At 30.9% G+C, this 20,987-nt stretch overlaps 2 protein-coding genes across 2 annotated transcripts; both read right to left on the bottom strand.

The window, feature by feature from the left end:
- Positions 1-574: 574 nt before the first annotated feature.
- On the bottom strand, positions 575-3,092 carry LOC7483525 (ras-related protein Rab7). Its single transcript, XM_002304163.4, has 7 exons — positions 2,898-3,092; positions 2,786-2,812; positions 2,595-2,694; positions 1,491-1,637; positions 1,325-1,405; positions 1,020-1,165; positions 575-878 (listed from the first exon to the last, which is right to left on the bottom strand). The coding sequence occupies exons 1-7, from the start codon at positions 2,948-2,950 to the stop codon at positions 809-811; spliced, it is 624 nt and encodes a 207-aa protein (XP_002304199.1). The 5' UTR covers positions 2,951-3,092; the 3' UTR covers positions 575-808.
- Positions 3,093-11,913: 8,821 nt separating this feature from the next.
- Positions 11,914-17,003, bottom strand: LOC18096837 (proline-rich receptor-like protein kinase PERK15). Its single transcript, XM_024593186.2, has 8 exons — positions 16,486-17,003; positions 15,664-16,188; positions 14,893-14,979; positions 14,723-14,793; positions 13,843-13,919; positions 13,530-13,677; positions 12,936-13,094; positions 11,914-12,595 (listed from the first exon to the last, which is right to left on the bottom strand). The coding sequence occupies exons 1-8, from the start codon at positions 16,811-16,813 to the stop codon at positions 12,266-12,268; spliced, it is 1,725 nt and encodes a 574-aa protein (XP_024448954.1). The 5' UTR covers positions 16,814-17,003; the 3' UTR covers positions 11,914-12,265.
- Between the last annotated feature and the right edge of the window lie 3,984 nt (positions 17,004-20,987).

Raw genomic sequence — 20,987 nt, 5'->3', positions numbered from 1 at the left:
AAAAAATAAAAAGACTAAAATAAGTTTAAATTCAAAAGAGAGTACTTTGAAAAACCAAAGATTTTTAACTAGTTTAACATGCTTGAAAGTGTAATTGCGGTTATTTTATAAAGTATTTTTTATTTTTATTTAAAAATATATCAAAATAATATTTTTTTTATTTTTTAAAAATTATTTTTAATATAGTATATCAAAATAATCTAAAACTATTAAAAAACCATTAATTAAAAAAAAATTAAATTTTAAATTTTTTTTTAAACAGAAAAACAAACAAACTTATCCGAAGTTTAATGTTAACCTCCTCTAAAAATCATCCTAAACATGAGCAAAAAGGGTGAAAAGTTACCTTTACTTTATAAACAAAGCACCCCCTAAAAATACAAAGAGCAGAAAAGCAAATAGAAAAAAATAAAACCATTACTAATTTCTTCGTTTTCTTTCAAAAAAAAGAAAATAAAAAAAACTAACCACCTATGATTACAAGTGAGCAAATTATAATTAGATCCAAGAAATTGTGGTCTTCAATTTTGTATTGAAAGGAAAAGGTTGATCTACATCTGTTGACAGCGATTCATTTCAAACAAACTCGACAGCCATTACAAGTAATATATAGTGATCGAAATGAATCATGATTACATGACAGAATACAGATGCAAACTTTTCAAGGGGCGCACAACAAGATGAAATCCAGTTTTGCTTTTGGAGCCACTTATACGATACAAAGATGAAGATTTTTAAAAACCAAATGAAAACATAGTGATGAAACTCGTATTGCTAATTGAAAAACACAGCTGGGCAGCAAGTTCTTTCAACATTCGCAACCGGTGGAAGTTTGTTGTCGCCCCCCACCCCCAACATCGATGGTGTCAGGAAGGTATCTGTCATCACCAACAAGCAAGAACAAAACAATCAGTTTGCATTTCATGACATTAATGCTTGGTTAAGTTGATAAAATTTGAAATCTAATTCCTTGGATTTTCCCAACGTGACAAGAATGCAGAGGGATTTTTTACACTTACATTTCTTCTTCAGGTTCATTCTTAAGCGCATTTTTGGCTATACACTGAAATGCAGCATCCACATTGAAACCTTCTTTTGCAGAAGTCTCAAAGTAGGGTATGTTTCCCTTAGCAGCACACCATGCCTTTGCTTTCTTCTCAGAAACCTAAAGTTGATAAAATGACGTCAATGGGGAATCTTTTACTCAAGAGATCAACATGAGAGTGGTACATTTCCCCCTCAACATTTCAGAAAGTGCACATTTTATGAAATGTTCTCAAATGTAAGGAAAATGCACGTCATGAAAAGGGAAGAATCATCCTACCACTCGACTATTGCCTCCATCAACATCTATCTTGTTCCCCAACACAACAAATGGGAAGTTTTCAGGGTCAGATGGACTTGCCTGCAAATTAGTACACAAGATATAATCTCCAGTAATTGTCTACAAACTATCAAAAGATCTGTCTAGCCCATTAGCAAATGGTTACCTGAATCAGAAACTCCTCTCTCCAATTGTTAAGATTGTCAAATGACTTCATGACATTCACATCATACACAAGAACACAGCAGTCCGCGCCACGATAGAAAGCCACTCCAAGACTTTGAAACCTCTCTTGTCCTGCAGTATCCCATATCTGCACATATAGATATATCAAGGCAGAGAACAAAGTTTACACAACCAGGCATTTCCGCTCATGTATGGAAAATAATATATAAACTCAACTGATAAGCCTTCACACTTCTGTATTTGTGGTTTAAAAACTACGTAAAGTCATGCCATGACTGACTTATGGGAGGGCTTGAAGTTACATATCATGATCCCGCGTCTTAAAGCTAATTTTTGTTCATTTTCCAGAATTAAGATAAGGCAATATTAATTATCATCTGAGGTCAAAAGAACCTTATGGTTCTTTGTAAAATTCCCTTTCAAATTAACTTTCTTATATTTGTTTCCTACCTCCTACCATCAGTAGGGCAACCACACAACTAAGAGTTTGGACCAGAACTTGGAATCATGAATTCATTTAAGCACACATCAACAGAAAATCTGGTCTGGGATATCCAAAAGCACAATTATAGCCAACATACTATAGGATAGCTTATTTATACATCGTCCATCAAGCATCTAAATACAGGATGCAACGTAATAAATTATTCTCAGTCTCCTAATACATCAAACATCCTCTTCTTGGAGTCTTCTCCTCCTCCTTTCTGAATACAGGCTTTGACCCACTATAAGTAATTGAAATTGCAATTACCCATGAAACCGAAATACTTGCATGCAAAGCACATCCACCTAGAGGCAATGCCCTTCAAATCTTATGCTTCCATTCCTAGTAGCTAACTCCTTCTGTTCGCTTTTTCTATCTCTAGTATTTTAAAATTATATATCCTTAACAAATTAGCTGGAAACAATTAACAATAGCTACGAGTCAACCACAATTAACTTCAACTTAATAACACAATTTTGGATCTACTATAAATTTGATTCATTAAAACTAATGATCTAACAGAAAATAAATAAATAAAGAACAAAAAATTATTATATATACAGATATCAAATTAAAAAAAAAAAAAAATGTGTTTGGGACCTGTAATGTGAACATTCTATCCTCAAACTGAACTTCTTTGGTTAAAAAGTCAGCTCCTATTGTTGCCTTGTATTGATTACTGAACTTTCGATTCACATACCTAAAAATCCATACCAAAAAACAAAACTATTTAAAAAAGAAGGTAATTTTTTTTTAAAAAAGGATCTATGTAGGTTCAGGAGAGTAATTACTGATTCATCAGCGATGTCTTGCCTACCCTGCATAATTTATCAAAACAACAATCACATTAGCCAAATTGAAAACATAAAATTGAGAATGAGAGAGGTAGGTGATAGAGTGTACCCGCTGTCACCGAGAATTATAACCTTCAAGAGCATGCGTCTGCGAGAAGCCATGGATTCCAGGAATCTGACAAGCCCCAATTCTGTATTATTTTTCTTCTTCTTCTTTTTTTCCCTTTCGAGGAAGTTTTAGGAAGAGAAGTGTTGTTAATTAATTAAATTAATCATTGTTTCTAAAGAAAAGTCAAAAACACAGGTAGATATGGCTTTTGGCCACTCACTTACGATGCCGGCTCCTTGAATTTCCTGCTTTCCAGGAATGCCCATGTTTTTTCCTTTAATTTACAATGAAACCCTTTTTTTCTCATTTCCTAAATAAATTTAATAAAGAAAATTCAAAATTTACTGTACTAATCCTTCTTCTTCTTTTTTTGGAAACGAACCAACTTATAAAATACAGATTAATTAGCTATGTTGTATTATTTAATAAAAAAAGCAAAAAAGAAATTCAATTATATTCTTATTATATTTCCATTTTTATTGAACTTAAATCTTAGGATTGATATTTAAAATAATTTATTTTCTTAATAAATTAATGAGGTGAAAAATGAGAGATTTTATGGTGTTATTGAGAAGAGATAGATATAATAATAATAGAGAAATAAAACAGGGGAATTATTTTTTTTATAGAATTGTATATGATTGTTTTTCTTTTATTTATCTCCTTCGTATTTATTCTTCCTAAAATATAATTATTTTAGCACCATAAGTCTTTTCATGAAATATTATATTATATATATATATATATATATATATATATATATATATATATAATAAAAGAAAATGATCTTTTACTATATAAGTGGCACAATTAAGATTTTTTTTTGTAGCGGTGGTAAATCTATAACTTTCAAATTTTTTTAATGAAAATAAATTTTTTTATATTTTTTTTATTTATACTTGATATTTTATCATTTTACACTTTGTTTATTTATTATTATTTTTTTTATTTATATTTTTCTTTGGAAAAAATATTATTTTTTATTTTTTACACTTTGAAATATTTATCACTCAGTCTATTTATATCATTCTTTTTGTTGTTATCTTTATTTTTTATATAATTTTTTTTGTAATTTTTTTTCTTTACACTTTTTTTTTTTAAAAAATTACTATATAAAGACTAAGGAAATTATGTTTCAATATAAAATTGTAACATTGTTTTATTTTTGTATTACGTTAAAAATGAGCTTAAAATCTTACTATCTTTATTAACGTAGATGATCTTCTTTATCTTTTATTATATATAAGTACTGATTTTTAGATTTAAAGTTATATTTTTTACTCGTTATCAAAAAATATGTTAAAAATATCTACACATTAATTCATTTGAGTTGAAAAAATATTATTTGACATGTAGTTAAGCGAATTGAATAGACACATGAATACTTTTGTTTTTATATTTATTGACATATATTATTCTTAATTTATTTAATTAAAAATACTTGCATAGATTTTTTTTATTTATAATTATGATTTTTGTTGTAAAAATATGCATTTGAAAAGCTTGCATATTTATTTTTTCTAAAAATATTTATCTGATTCATAATAAAACGCAGATTAAATAACTATTTATAAAATTACTTAAGAAAAAGATTTAATCTCAAAGTAAAGTCATCCAATAATATAAAAAAAATTATCATTACAAAAAATACGTTAATTAAAAACGTAAATTTTTATTGAATGAAGAAATTAATATAACTGAATATTTTCTCAAAATTAACGTAACTGAATGTTTTCTTATTCCATTATTTTGTTTTTTTATTAGTCACAATTAATACAATGCAAAGGAACTTCGTCGACCCAAAACACTCGGAACGGAATCCAAGGCATGCGGAGCACCAGGGACGCGGCCAGGTCGATCAAAACCAACATCAATCCAAGGTGTCCTATCGCATACATGACTCCGATCGGGTCTTCTCACCCAACTTGACTCACATTAAGATTAAATTAAAATTAAATCCAAAATTCAAAAAGAAAAATTAAAGGGGTGGGAAATGTATTTTAGTAGTAGATAGAAAACTGGAATAGTTTTCCACGATTTTTTTTTCTAGATTCGGTTATTTATTTTGGTTGTTTATATATAAGAATCTAACTATGTTAAGACAATTTTTTATAAAATAAAATAAATTTTGATCAAATTTAAAGATTAGACAAATTTTTAGCATTTTTTTTATAGCACCAGTGATTGAATTGACCAGGAATGGAAAAATGTTCAATCCTTTTTTTATTGTTTAATTTTTTTTTAATTTTTTTTTAATATTGAATTTATTTATGATTGGACTTAACAGTTTGTTTTAGTTGCTAAACATGGTAATCTCATAATGTTGAGGAGAATTTTTGATGCATGGTTAATGCTTGGGTTCACAAAATAAGATTCAATTTTATTGATCTACATCAGTTAAGGCTCGAGGGATTAAATTTAAAACTGAAACAAAAGCGAAGATGAAACAAAACAGACAAAGGGGAATGTTTGGCGCGTGCAACACACGTGCCAACATGTTAGGAGAGTCATCGTGTTGTGGAGGCGTGTCGATCTCCTGTGCCCTCAAATGAGATCTTTCGCGATTTCTTTTGAAATGTTGTGGCAAGTTCTTCAATTTACAGACGCATGTGGTTAGGTAAAGGCGACGGTCTTCCTCTCTTTCTCCTTTTTCTTTCTTTCTCCTCACCTAGGTTTTCATGCTAAGCTTTATAAATTTTCTCTTATTTTGATTTTGGTCTTCATTTTTTTATTTTTTTAGTTTCATTCTTCAACGTTGAGTAGGTTGGGGATTATCCTTCATAATTTTTTTATTTGCTTTCTATGGGGTAATGCCGGTGTCATGACCCGAGTAACGAGTTTGGAAGTTTAGCTCGAGTTGACTCAGATTATTTTTTTTAGATCCTATTTTTAAAATTATTTTTTTCAATTTTAGCCTTCAATATTTAGTTTGTTGAGAATTGAGTTTTGTTTTTTTTTTTCTATGAAGTTATTTTAATCTCATGACTCAGGTCATGAGTTTGACAAGTTAACCTGGGTTAATTGAGTTTTTTTCATTGTTTTTATTTTTTTATTTCAATTTTGTCATTTAACAATGAGTTTATTGAGAATTTAGCTTCATGATTTTATTTTTTTTGCTTTTTATAGGATAGTCTTATTCTCATGACTTGAGTTGCAGGTTTGGTTGGTTTACCCGGGTTGACTCAAGTTGTTTTTTTATCCTTTTTTTAGATTGAATGTTTCTTTTTTTTATCCTTCAATATTTGACTGATTAGAAATTGAGCTTTCTTATTTATTTTAATTTTTTTTTCTATGGGCTTATCATGGTCTTATGACCCAAGTAATAGGTTTTGTAGGTTAACTAGAGTTGGCTCGAGTCGATCCAATATGTCTTTGTCTCAATATTTTTTTTTAAATATCATCAAATATGTCACTATCTCAATATTTAAAAAAGGTGTTGTCTAGTATGCATCATATTTTTATTTCATTTTTTCTGTTAGAAAACACGTTAGCAATGCTTTTATATTTTTTTATGTTTTTAAAAAATAACCTAACTCGTAGTATAACGCGAGCCAAGGATCTAGTTAATTAACAAAAACTAAATAGTGTGACAAAAATATTGTAGAAGCACTCACCCACATATTGATTATTGTGCATTTCGTAAAATGCTTCTATTTTTTTTCTTTTGTTTTGAATTTTTTTTCCATTTCAGTCACCAAATTGTTTTTTCAATTTAGTCTTTTTTTGTGTTTGTTTTTAACAAGCAAGTTTTAGAAATTCAAATAATCTCATAGTGAGGTGAGCAAACACTAAATGCCACAAAATAACTTTGAAGCTGAGTTTTAGTTAAATGAATAATGATTCATAATCATAATAAAATATCATTTTGCATGTCCAAATTAACCATAAAGAAGGAAAGCAAAGTTTACTAATTCTAAATGCATGTGTTTAAAATGAGAAAATGTTATCTTTGATAATCCTTTCACAAAACTAAAAAATATCATTTGCAATCCCCGATCGAGCATAGTAAATTTCTCTTAAAAAATAACTCTGACTAGGATCACACCTTATACTAGAGGCAAGTACGATGACTAGAAAGTCAATTCAACTACAAAGATATACAAAAATAATCCTCAATGATCAAAGGTGCTCAAACAAAGCTGGAGGGACAAGATATGAAGAAATTTAAAGACTTCAAAAAGTTTGAGTATGCCATATAAAAATAATGAATATGATAATGGTTCTCAAAAGCAAATAAAAAAAAATGAAGACAAGAAGTTCAAGCCCAATATTGAGGGCATGACAAACCATTTGGCAAAGTCAACACTAAGATCCAAGAATTCTTAGACAAAAAAAAAGGTAGAAACGAGCACTAGTGATCCGTAGTCTTGAGATTCCTTAAACATGTTTTGAGCCTCCAAGAACCCTTTTTCTTTCATAGCCAAAAGCCAAATCCCATATTACGTGCCCAATAAAACCCTTTTCTAATCAAAAGCAAACAATATGGATTGGTAAGCAATGTTTTCCCATACGAAACAAACTTTTCAAAAAACTTCGATTATGTTTTGCCTTATTATTCATATAAGTAAAATAAATGCTTCAAATTCTTCTTTCCTTTGAAACTCTCAAAGTCAAAACTTGAACCCTCCTGACCAACGAGACCTGAAACAGAAGGTCACTTCACATTTTCACTAATAAAAAAAAGCAAAAATTCTTAACATTCACGAAACCCTGTCTATGGGATTCGCTTGAATTTTTCAAAACAATTTTGTTTTAAAATAACATTAAAATGGTTTTTGTGTTTGGAAACGACTTTGAAATTCCAAAGATTTACTGTAATGGCAATCTTTTGTAAAAACCAAACATTCTTCCGCATGACATCATCCCTGTGAAAATCTAAGTAAACAAAACAGGATAAAATACTTGGGGGCATGATCAAACTAGGGGCAACTCAAGAAACACAATAGGGTTGGCTCTATGATTCCTTTTCTAGGAAAACAGAGAATGGAAAGCAAAGTTGATGATCTTTGAGACAAAGGTTTTCAGACAATGAGGTATACTGATATCATTTGAGATCATCTCTTCCTGGAGGCCAAGATCACAAGTTATGACTCGAGTAAGCGAAATAAAAAAAAAACCCATGAAAGCTTGCTCGAGGATCAAAGCTTTGAAATATCCTATTTTGTGCAAGGTAATTCGGCCAGATCTAATCCTTAATGGGAGAGAATTCTTATTATTCAAAAGAAGAAGTTTCCTAATACACCAAGGAAACTAATGGGTGGCAGATTTGTTTCATATGTTAGGAAGGATTATTTAATGATTCTTCTAGTCTAGGAATGGAATTAATTAATTCATCAACTAAGGAGGAAATAATCATTATTTTAATACAAGTATAACAAGGAAACCAAGCTCTACAAGGAAAAGCTAGAGGGGGAAACAAAGGTTTCCAATTCAGAATTGATTTTCCTAGTCTATTTGGAATTCCTAAAGTCGGCAACTTTTCCTACGCATGCAAGGAAGGCTTATTCGGCTATAACACCTTATAAACTAGGAAAATCAGATTTATTATATTTTATTTTCTTTGTTAATTATGGCAGCAACTCTAAACCTTTATTTTAATTTTTATTTTAGGCTTGTTTAATTAAAAATTTGGGTCTGATTGTAAACAGGCCTTATACAAGTACACAACTTGAGTCCATTAGGGTTTAGAAGCTTAAGGGGTTAGACTTCTGAATAATAAACTTGTTTTTAGCCGCAAACTTTGTTTTGTATGTTGGTGAGATAATCTCTCTTCCATAGTTCTCTAAATAACTAAAAATAACTTATCGAATAGCAACTGACTTTCGTGACGTCATCCTTATACTTCTTGTTAGTGAATCAATATTTGTTGGATGGGGGTTTGTTTCCAATAGTATTGGTGTCGAGATACGAGTTATCTTTGTGTCATACTCCTATCAAATTTGATTTACTTGACTTTCCAGGAATTGATGTCTATGCGTGCTTAACTGCGTGATAAAGAGGTTCGTATCAACGAGGACAAAAATCTTTTAAGGATTTTACTATACTTAATTCAATTTTTTGGAAAAAGCAAAACCTTTTTATTTACATTTTCCAAAAATGATATATATATATCAACTTCTCGAGGACAAAACCTTCTTGAGGATTTTACTATCTTTTGGTCAATTCTTTGAAAAAAAATCAAAACAATACTTTTATTTATACCTTAGTCTCAACTTCTTAAAGGCAAATCCATTTTATGGATTTTACTCTTCACAAGTTGATTCTTTAAAAAAAAAAACAAGAATAAAACCTTTATTTAAACATTTTTTTTGGAAGAAAACAAAACCACACTCTTTAGAAAAAAAATCAACTTCCTAATGATAGAACCCTTTTTAAGGATTATATCATCCCCAAACCGACGATGATCAATCAATATCACGCAAAGTAAATCATATAATCACATAACAAACAAACCTATTCGCATGTAATAATGAATTCACACAAGTCAATCAATAAAGCAAACCAATATTTATCACAAATCACATTTAATTTAATTACGTAACAAAAATTATTCAAGTTAAGTAAATATTTATTGGGGATCGAGATTGACCTTTTAAAGCGACTAGAATCAACTCGAAGCTGCTAGAACGTGGTTTGGTAGTGGTGACATGTGGGTTGTAGGCACGGACAGACAAGGTGGACTATGAAGCGTCGTTGCACGCATCAACGAGGCGAGGAGGCACATGGGTAAGTGGATCACGAGCTTCTCTTCTTCTTCCTTCCTATATAGGCGATGTAGTCCACTGCCACCTCCAATGAGAGATTAGGACTGGGGAAATTTTGGGTTTTCTTGTTTCTTTCTTTTCTTCTCTCTCAGTTTGTGAGCTTGATGTTTTCTGCTACTTTTGGGTATGGTTGATGGTTCAAGTGGAGAAGACTAAGGCAATGACAACTTGATCTAATGTTAGCTATTGCTATTGTTGTGTCACCATTTAAAAGGGAAGAAAAATGGCAAAAATTAATTAGATAACTGTTAGTTTTTTGAGTAAAAAGGAAGAAGAGTAAGGGCTTCTATTGTGGTTCATGTCATTGTTTGTGGTGCTAGCTATTTTGTGGAGGTTAGATTGTGATTGTGGTGGCTGATCAGGTAGAGTTGATGGCTTATGATAGAAGTTTGGGTGGCATGACAAACCATAAGGAAAGGATTAGGGGGGGCTTGATCTTTTCTTTCTATTTTTTCTTGCTTTGGTATTTTTCTTTAGTTTTTTTTTATCTCTAAATAAATTTTTCTTTGTGTTCTCGTCTTTTTTTAGCAAGCTAAAGCATCCCTATTTATTTATAGTGTTAAATTTTATTAGGAAAAGAGCCTAACAATTAATTTGAGGATTTCTTTTTTTTTTCTTTAATAAAAATCTTAAAATTGTGGTATTTTTCCATTTTTAAAATGTATAGGATTTCTTTATTTCCTTTTTAATCATAGTGATTTTTCAATTATTCTCATTAAATTCAACTACCTGATCTTATTTTTCTTCTTTAATTAGAATCTTGAATTTTTATTTTATTTTTATTAAAATTATGGTTTTTTATTATTAAATCATGGAGAATCACTTCCTTTCTTCTTCTTCTTTTTAACCATAATAAAATATTCTCATTGAACTCAACTGCTATTTTTATTTTTTTTCTTCCCTTATAATAATCTCTACATTATGGAAAATAATCCCCTTTTATTATATTTTTTTTCTTCATTATATTATTTGATTCCTATAATTTTAGTCTTTCTTTTCTTCCTTGCCTGCCATCTTGCTTCCTCTTTTATTTTTTTAATCTTTCTATTTTATTTTTTTATTTTATAAAAAAAATCTTCACACAATAAAATAAACAAAAGTGCCAAAAGATTATAAAATGAAAGCAAATTAAATGAATTACATTGAAAAAAAAATTTGGAAATTTTTTATATTTTTAAATTACATTGAAAATAAAAAGTTAAAATTGGATTATTATGTTAATAATAGTACCACCATAATAATACAATAACACCATATTAGAAAATATATTCTGTAAACAACAAAACTCAACCATACCGTATAACAATAAGAAACAATAATAAATTTATCTAATTTATAACTATTTAAACCAAATAATCAATTCTCCCCGGTTGTAAAAATATTTTTGACACAATTCAATCATTCTAAGAAATTCTCCCAAATTTATCAATAATCACAAATTCTTACCAAAATTTATCAACTACAAAAAAGAAAATACATAATTCACATAAGCTCTAATATAAAAAAAATACAGAAATTAACAAAATTCATCAATTAACACATTCTCACAAATCCTCTAAAAAATTTATCAATTCTAGTCATTTGAACAAATTATATCAATTCTCCCAAAATTCAACAATCCTCAACAATCACATAAACCATAATTCATCTAATTTATATATGTAATTTAATCTAATTAACATAATTTATAACTAATTGATATAAATTGAATAGAACCCTAACATAGCAAAATAAACCCTAACCCTAACATTATCACTAAATCACAACAAATTCTATAAAATTACGAGTGATAGATAGAGTACTAATCTATATTTTTTTTTTAAAAAAAAAGGTGGTGAAAGTGATGGTGGCAGTGGATGAAAAAGAAAGGGGGTGACGGATTTATAGTTGAAGGATGCAAGGAGACAGGCATGGGAAACTCACAAGAAAGAGGGGAAGGAGCCATTCTGACGAGGGAGAAGAAAAAAAAAATAGGAGGGAGAAGGAGTTATATAATTAAATATCAAGTGGTTCTGCTATTGGAAGCAACACAGACAATAAAATTATAAAATTTCTGTTTATTTTTGTGCTAGTTTGTAAAATATTTTAAAAAAACAACTCCATGGTTCATCCATGCCGAATTGAAAACAGCATTACATTACATGGACATGGAATCACTCCAATACCTTACAACTTACAAGATCCTCCTCCATGCCTAATACATGATAATCATACACAAAATAACAAATAAAAAAATAAAAATAAAAAAAAAGGAAGAGAATAAAACTCAATTAATTTGCTATCCCCTGCCATAAAAATTAAAAGGGTATACAATCAGACTCTTGGATATTCTAAGCATATACAAGCACTGTAAAGGGGAAAGCAAATATAAAGAATACTAGTAGTTTAACCTTGCCTTGTCCAGATATATGAACCCTACAGCAAAATTAATGTGAAATTTGATTTTGTACACAAGCGGTGAACAGTTCATGTGAAATTTGAACTTCTGTAATCTCATTCATCAACCTGATTTTTTCTGGACGTCCAGTATAGTGTATACAACCGTGGAACAGTGACTTGTCCAAAGTAGGCATAACTTTGAAAATCAAGGAATGAAATCAACTGTTAAGACCTTTCCTGGGTATCTTTGATGTTCTTCTCCATTCTTTGTGAATCCATCTCTTGTGTAGTTTGTCGGCCTTCTGTGCTTGCGCTGAATGGGTTCTGATCAGACTCACCGGCACTGCATTCTTGGCTGCTTGTACTTGCTGGTGGGTTCACTGTGCTATCATGCTCAAGACTTTCTAGTGCTAACTTCCTGAATTTCTTCATGTCCTCCTCATGTTGCCGATTGCTATAATCTGAGCTAGCAGAACTGTATACTGAGCTAAGACCAGGAGTGATCCCCTCATTCAGTTCATCTAGAGGCATATTTCCTTCCAAAGCTCGAACTATCTGATTTGCACAAAATATGCAGAAGGGTTACATGCCAGCATAGAGTGTAGTTCTAATATTTAAGATTCCTAACAATATTGGTTCTGGTGAAAGTCAAACTAACAATATCTCACATATATCAAAATTCCAACCAAAACTGGCAATTTGGAACACCAGATATCATCTAAAATATTGGTTATGAGTTTTAAATGCTTAAAAAAATAAGTAGGACATCAACTAGTTTATGAAGGACATTGGAGGAAGAAGAGAAGCCATTAAACTTCGTATCAACATGGAATGGATAAAGCAAAGACACCTATTCAAGAGCAAAAGCAGTATACTTGGCACTTGGCAGAATTACCTGGCTCATTCGCGGTCGAAACCGTGCTAAATGACGTACACAAGCGGCAGCACAACAAATCATTCGAACCATTTCATTAGAATCATAGTCCTGCAGTTTTGGGTCGACAACAGCATCATAGTTGCTATCTTCCAAAGCTTGTTTGAGCAAAGGCCTTGCCTGTTATTCATGAGAAAATGTTATTTTCACAGGGCAATCCATTTCCAATATTCCACCTATCATTAATTTTTTGGCTGTCTGTTCATGACCTCATAGTTGAACTTCAGAATACCACTTAAAAAACACAAAAGCATGAGAATTCAACTCAATCACCAGCAATCAGATACCTCTACCCACTAACATGGGCTATAACAATCTTTACACCAGTCACCACCATATACATCTGGTAATAAGCATTGGCATAAGTAAGAAACTACAGAACACCAAGAATTGGCTCAGCTATCAACAATTTTTAGTTTTTAAGGGGAAAAGGAGTGATCTGTAATTGTCTCCTTAACATTGCCAAATTACCAACAGTCTTCTCACTCAATGATACAGTGATTGATTTGATAATTTTGCACTGTTATAAGCTAGTGCCGAGAAACAAATACTGACCCAGTCAACTATGCTATCATCAATGTAGGATTGAGTTCTATCAACAGGCCGACGCCCACTGATCAACTCTAGAAGCACAACACCGAAGGAATAGACATCTGACTTCTCTGTAAGCTTCCCAGAGGAGGCATACTCTGGGGCCATATAACTGCAGTTAGAACAGTGCATTTAGAAATTGTTCAAGAAATTTCCACTGCAAACAGAGGGGGGGGGGGGGGGAAGCCATCTACTCTTTTAATCTTAATTTATTCCAAAACTCGATTACATTACACAAACTTAATTATGCACCAGTGATATCACAAACTTATCTTACCCAAAAGTCCCCATCACTCGAGTTGAGACGTGAGTCTCAGTATCTAAAGAATATCTGGCAAGTCCAAAATCAGCAACCTGAAACAAAAAAAATAATAATAAAAAAAAACATCCAAGTATACTCATCATGTTATATAATTTAACATCAAATGAACAGAATAGAATAAATAGGGTTAACCTATATAGTTTTACACAGCGATCTGAAACAATGGCCACATGATTTCACAAACATTAGTAAAACATACAATTTTTAGTATTTTAAGTCATGGTTCAACCTTGAGACAAATGGAGAAAGAATAAATTGATAGTTAGTATGTGATTGTTTAAGAATCGCAGCTTTGTATTCTAGATGTTTAAGGTGTTTAGGAATTTATTCCAAAAGTTCAATACCATAGTATATTTCCAGTAATATTTAGTATCTAGCCTTTCTACTCCTGTTGGGTGTAGATTTTTCTATGTTTGAGTTCTTCTATTCCTATAAGGATTGGTTTCTATAAATAAGAACCATATCTACATTATGAATATTGATTGATGAAATAAACTGAGTTTTTAAACAGTGGTTCTCTTGGGTTCTGTGTTGCTTTCACACATCGATTGCATAACTACCATAATGACTTCATTTTTCACTGCTAATACATTTTAAGCAAATTTGCATGTTCAAAAACTTTTGAGAAAGAGATATCCAAATAGCCTTTAAGTCTAGAGTAACACTGTACTTTTGTCAATTGTCGGTGTAGGGAAAGGAGATGAATTAAGATTATGTTCATGAATGTTTGGGATTTAACTTCAAAAGTCAATTTGGTGGACACCAGAAAAATACCAAGTTCATCAAAAGATGATCAAGAATCATTACAGAAACATTTTAAATGTTACAAACCCACCTTTGCTTCGAAGCTCTGATCAATAAGAATATTAGCAGCCTTGATATCTCGATGTATGATTTTAGGCTGGCCTGAAAATATATTTTACAACAAAAAGAGATGGGAACTCAGAGACAAACAATTAAACATGAAAACCAGACAACCTAAATGTAGCAACAAAATATACTCACAGTCTTCATGCAGATATGTCAGTCCTTTCGCTGAGCCAACTGCGATTCTCATTCTTGTTGACCAGCTCATGGTGGGATTCCCATTTCCTGATATGTAAGATATCTATGGTTAGACGATGGTGCCTTATCTTACAGCCACACAGAACATAATTTCATATCAATTTGCGGAATACTATGATTCTCAATACAATGCCATGAATAATGCTAGAGACTCTTGACACCTTAACTAAATTTAATTTTGTAACCGATGTGGCGGTTTATGACAGGTGCTGTATTAATTATTTAATTCAATGTTTGTAAGTTTGACGTAAATGTGCTAAAGACTACATTAACTGGTTTAGCAAACTGTTCTCTATGGTAAGTGGCAATTAATTAGTGAACAACTGCTTGTAGAATGGCCCGTATCCTTAAATGAGTAATTATACAAAATTTTAACACAATCACATGCGACAATTACTTTTTTTCCGAGACACCAATCATTTATCATTTTTAGGGTTTACACTTTACCACTAACCAATCAACACATCAGTTTGTATTAAAATTTAGTATAAAAAGTTTGGTTGTAAATCATTTTCCATGCTAACATTACTCTTGTACGGTATATTTTGACCTTCTATTAAGGCCAATGCAGGGTTGATTCCAATAAATGATGAAGAATCACATGTAGACACAGATCTGAGTTTTTAAGTGAACTAAGAAAATAAGCATTGGAACGGCAGATGGATAAGCGAAGATAATTTGGACCTTGATTTTTTTTTGAAAGGGACTCACCATGCAAATGAAATTCCAAGGTGTAGTTGGGTACAAACTCGTAAACAAGCATTCTTTGGGATCCAGTAATGCAGTATCCAACCAATGAAACAAGATGTCGGTGATGTACGCGGCTAATAATCTCAATCTCAGCCTGAAATTCACGCTCTCCCTGTCCACTCCCAGATTTAAGCTGCTTAATTGCAACCACTGTACCATTTGCAAGGATTCCCTTATGAACGTAACCAAAACCACCCTGACCAAGGAGGTTGGCATTGGAGAAATTATCAGTCGCCATGGCTAGTTCTTCAGAAGTAAAAGTAGTCTGTGAATATCCCAGAGAAATTCCAGAAGTATGTGATATAACTTGTTTATCAGAGCCCATGCCGCTGCTTGTAGAAGGTTGTTCAGCAAAAATACCAAGCATCGGTTGCAGTTGGTAATTCGGCGGAGCTCCTTGGGGAATAGTGGGCTTCGGCCACATCATAATTTTATTGTCCGCAGCAGGAGCCATATTGGGCTGCCAATGCAGTGGCAAGCCATCGTCTGGAGGCATTAGAACAGCAAAGAAACATCAAGGAAAGTAATTGGCAAGAGTGGCTTGAATAGTAAGATGAATAGTAGCTTCACAAATCATAAAGAGCAGATACTAGATTCACAGAAGAACAAGCATGATGAGTCTATATGTAAGAGCAGATCCAAACAAAACCATAAACGAAATTCTACAAAGCAATCAATTAAAAGCGGACAGCGAATAGGACAAGAAACGAAGCAAATTAAGCATAAAAACACAAATGCACATAATTTTATATTCTACGCAATTCAAAGTCAAAAAAGGCAAACCTTTGCTAGCCACTTGTGAAGGTTGACCACCGAGCAATAATCTCTGCGCTTCCTTCCTCTTCTTCCTCCGGTACACATAAACAGAAATACCCACACCTGCCAGCACTCCTAATATTACTCCTACTATCAACGCCGCAAGTACCGGCGAAGACGGGGCTTTCGATCCTGCTGCCGGTGGAGGTGGCACTAGAGCACCACTCGAGTTCGTCGGAGGCGGTGCCTGAGAAACAGTTGTGTCAGGCGGAGGCGGAGAGGTGAGGCTCGATACTGGCGGCGGAGAGGTGGAATTGTTGGGGACAGGAGAAACTCCTGGAGCCGGAGACGACATCCCCGGTGATGTTTCTGGTGAGTGATTCTTTGTAGTTAAAACGAGTGTGTGTGTGAGGGAGAGAGAGAGAGAGCAGCCTAAAATTTTCCTTCTTTTGTGAACATGGGTTGCTGAACAAGCGAAGAAGAAGACCCGAGTGGTGGATCCCACTGAATTACAGACTGGACTGTGGCGACGGCGTCGCTTTGTGGATTTTTTTCCGCAGACAAGAACTTCGCTCGGTAATTACTTGTCTTTGTTGCGTATATTTTTTTTTAACTTTTTAGGGCAAATTATTTATTGGTCCCGATACTCTCTGTAATAACGAATGTGTCTTAGTTCGCATACGTCATGTTAGAATAAATATTTAAAAATAAAAAATACCTATAGAAGGTTCCATATTAAAATATATTTTATTTTGCTTCAAAAGTCAATACACTTATTAATTTTCAATAACCAAATTCCAATTTGACGGGGCGGTCTAGTTGATTGATTATTAATTTATTATTATCATGAAAGAAATTGGATTTTATTAAACACGGTAACAAGTTTGTTAATAGATTATTTAATGTTAAAAAATTACTTAATTTTAACATGCAAAAATCTAAACTAAACTAAACATTCAAAAATTAATTTTAAAAATTAAAAAATATAATAAAGTTGTATTCAGATTATATTTCAAGATAGAAGGAACATGCATTGAAAAAAAAAAAAAGTGTTTGATTAAGTAAGTTGAGATAGACACGTAAAATAAATTTATAATACTGATAAAATAAATTTATCACTAACATTATTTTAAAAAGAATTTATAATACGTTAAAACATGAATGATAAAAGGATATGTTTTCTCTGTTTTAATTTTTATCATCTCTTCTATTTTAATATTAATCAAGCTCTACTTAGAACTTAATTATTTTAACATTTTAAAAATATTGTAAAAAAATTAAATTTTTTATTTTTTTATTTTAAATTAATATTTTTTAATATTTTTAGATATTTTAAGTTTTTAGATATTTTAATATATTGATGTTAAAAATAATTTTTTAAAAAATAAAAAATATTATTTTAATATATTTTCAAATAAAAAATACTATTATAAAATATCAGATATATACGGTTAAAAATATAATTTTTTATGAGTCATGAAAAGTAAATTCGAATCATAAAACTATAAAATTGCAATAAAATTTTTTTCAAAGAAAAAAAACCAACTTGGGCTGCTCGAGTTTACAAGTAAGCACCGAAAAGCAAGTTTCTCTCTACGCAACAATTCCAAAATCCAGTCTTACGGGAACCAGAAGAGCAACAATATATACACACACCAGGCCGGAAGCTGTTTCTTTTTTATTTCACATCATTTATGTTTTCTCGCACACACATATATAAAAAAGAAATAGACACAAAAGACGACTTACCTAGAAACTAAAATCCCCAAAAATCCACATAAAACTATACAGAAAAGGATTCTTGGAAGAAAAAACAGACCGAAATCTCAAATTCCCATCTTAGAAGGCAGGGGAGTTGCTAAAGGAGCCTTCACGGAGGACTTACTATAACAGTAAAAAACAACGGGAATGTAAACTTGGAGATTGGTGGGGAGGTTTTAAAGGTTGTGGAGCTGGCTTCTTACCAGGTCTGAAAGAGGTGGGAGCTCACGCACGTGAGAGCCAGGTTGGAGAGAGTTGTGGGGGCTCAGAACGAGAAAATTAAAAGCATGGATAGTGGGGAGAGAGAGAGAGAGAGAGAGTAAAAGGACAAAAGGTCTTTGAAATTGCTCAATCAAAGAAGTAAAAATCACCTCAGACAAAAGGAAAAGGATGGTGACGTGACTGTGTTATTTAAAAGTGTCCCATTTTTACTTATGAGTATGGGTTTGTTTCGGGTTATAATTATATTTTAAAATGTTTTTTATTTAAAAATATATTAAAATAATATTTTTTTATTTTTTAAAAATTATTTTAATATCATGATTTAAAAATATATTAATTTAAAGTAAAAATTTAAAATAAAATTTAAATTTTTTCAAAAGCGTTTTTGAAACGTAAAAACAAACCGACCGTAAATACAGTTATAAAATCATGATTTTGAATGATTTTATATCTGTTTGTTTGTTTATATGGTTTAAAAAAATTCTTAAAAAAATATTTTTTTTCTTTAAATAATTTTTTATATATTTTTTTAAATTGATTTGATATGTTGACGTCAAAAATAATTTTTAAAAATAAAAAAAATTATTTTAAAATACTTCTAAAAAAATTACACTTTAAAAAACAATTATTATCATGCTCTTAAACATCCCTAAACTAACTTTAAAAATCAGCTTTCAATTTTTTAAAATAATTTCACATATAATAAATATGGTATGACTTATAAAATTATATAATTTCACATAATAAAATCATAAATATTTTTGAAAAAAAATTTAAAAAATTATTTTAAATTTATTTTTTTAGATCATTTTAATATAATAATATCAAAAATAATTTTAAAAATAAAAAATATTATTTTAATATATTTCCAAATAAAAAATACTTTAATAAATAATCATTATCGCAACTGTTAAACACTCCTCAACCACCTTTAAATAATTAAATATACTGTAACTTGTAAAATTATACAATTTTACCGGTTAAATCTTAATTTCAACAACCAACCTTGGATACAACTACCTTTCTTTGTTGCAGAAGAAAACTCCAGCTATTGCAGCGGTGGAGTGTACTATTCTTAAATTCATTTTTCAAGCTGAGATCAACTCTATTTTTTTTTTTTTTTTAAAAAAAAAAATGTATAAGTTCATGTGCAAGAGAGTCTTTAAGATCTTTTAAAAGAAGATTTAACCTTAATTAACGCATAAATTGAATTAAAAATACTACTTCCCGTCAAATAATTTTTTAATTAACAATAAGATTAATTTACATGTATAATATTTCTCCTGTATTACCTATTATGGATTCAAATTGTATATACTTTGTCGCAAATCATGATCCTGCTTTGCTCCAGGCAAATTCCCACGTCCAAAAATCACATCAAAACTGACATCGTCTATATCCAAGAAATAAGAACACCAGCAGCAAGGCGCAAGAAAGAAGTTGCACCAAAAAAGGGAGCTCGATGGTCAATCGAAAAAAAGCAGTGGAGATTGAAGAGTAATAACACGAAGAGAAACTCGATGGTTCAGAGTTAGAACAAGGGTGTGGTGACTTCGTTTTGTCTTGACTTTCTAACAGACAATTAGGCTTACAGTATGAAAGAAAAGGCCTGCAAATTTTTATCCGATAGAAAAATGAGGTGTTTTTTGTTATTATTTTTCAGTGATTTAGGAAAGCTATTCTTATTGTTTCAGCATTTGAGTGGAATCAAGATCATGTATATCATCAATTAACTATAATGGCGTAACGAAATTACTGTTCACAATACCATTCTTCACCCAACACTTTTTTGCCATTATATTTTTTTTTATATTACATTTTTATAGGCCTAAATTCATAACTAATTTAAACAAATTCATCAAGGAAAAGCAAGATTTAAAGTCAGCTTATCAAAATGAAGGAGGTTGTCGCACCATGGCGTCATATGCGACTTCCTTCGAGATTCAATGGTACCTTTTCTTGGTGTTGTTGGAATCGTCTAAACAAAAAATTGTTTATAAAGTGACATGATGGAGTACCAGTATGGTTTTAACGACCTACTTTTTTTTTTTCTTCTCTCTTTTGTCTCCTCAATTTTTGTGCTTGACCCTCTTTAAAATAGCAAAATGATCCATCATTTCTTTTATGTTAAATCTACTCTTCATGATATCAAATTTAGTTCTTATTTATTTGATTGCTATTTCTAGCAATAATTATAGTTTGATTTCGTAAAATTAATGTTCAATAAATTAGAAAATGTTGTTTAAGATAATGAAAGCACAAGATAATGCAAGGTTGAAGAGATATTAGGAAGAAAGAGATGAAAATGCAATATAGAAGAAAGATCCAATCAACTATTGATTGCAAGAGTTACCCACAATGTTTTTGTTTTCATTTTTATTTCATTTTTATTGATCTTTTAAATTCTTTTTAGTCACTTTACTTTTTATCTCACTCTGTTCCTTTTGTATTAAGTTGATTTGGGATAAAACTGGATGATTTGTTTTGGATGGCTTAACATGGGGTTCTCGTGATGTCAATAATAAGTTTCGACATTGATTTAATAT

The sequence above is a fragment of the Populus trichocarpa genome, chromosome 3 (assembly GCF_000002775.5).
Source record: "Populus trichocarpa isolate Nisqually-1 chromosome 3, P.trichocarpa_v4.1, whole genome shotgun sequence".
In the NCBI taxonomy this organism is placed as follows: Eukaryota; Viridiplantae; Streptophyta; class Magnoliopsida; order Malpighiales; family Salicaceae; genus Populus; species Populus trichocarpa.
The sequence above is the reverse complement of the archived record's forward strand: the minus strand, read 5'-3'. Positions and strand labels throughout refer to the sequence as shown.

Excerpts from the sequence above, each read along its gene's own strand:
- LOC7483525 (XM_002304163.4), bottom strand. The coding sequence starts at position 2,950 with ATGGCTTCTCGCAGACGCATGCTCTTGAAGGTTATAATTCTCGGTGAC. Across the intron at positions 2,813-2,897 it reads ATAATTCTCGGTGACAGCGG|GGTAGGCAAGACATCGCTGA; the intron begins GTACACTCTATC and ends TAAATTATGCAG. Across the intron at positions 1,638-2,594 it reads ATAGAATGTTCACATTACAG|ATATGGGATACTGCAGGACA; the intron begins GTCCCAAACACA and ends CTATATGTGCAG.
- LOC18096837 (XM_024593186.2), bottom strand. The coding sequence starts at position 16,813 with ATGTCGTCTCCGGCTCCAGGAGTTTCTCCTGTCCCCAACAATTCCACC. Across the intron at positions 14,794-14,892 it reads GACATATCTGCATGAAGACT|GCCAGCCTAAAATCATACAT; the intron begins GTGAGTATATTT and ends ATATATTTTCAG. Across the intron at positions 12,596-12,935 it reads TTCGACCGCGAATGAGCCAG|ATAGTTCGAGCTTTGGAAGG; the intron begins GTAATTCTGCCA and ends TGTGCAAATCAG.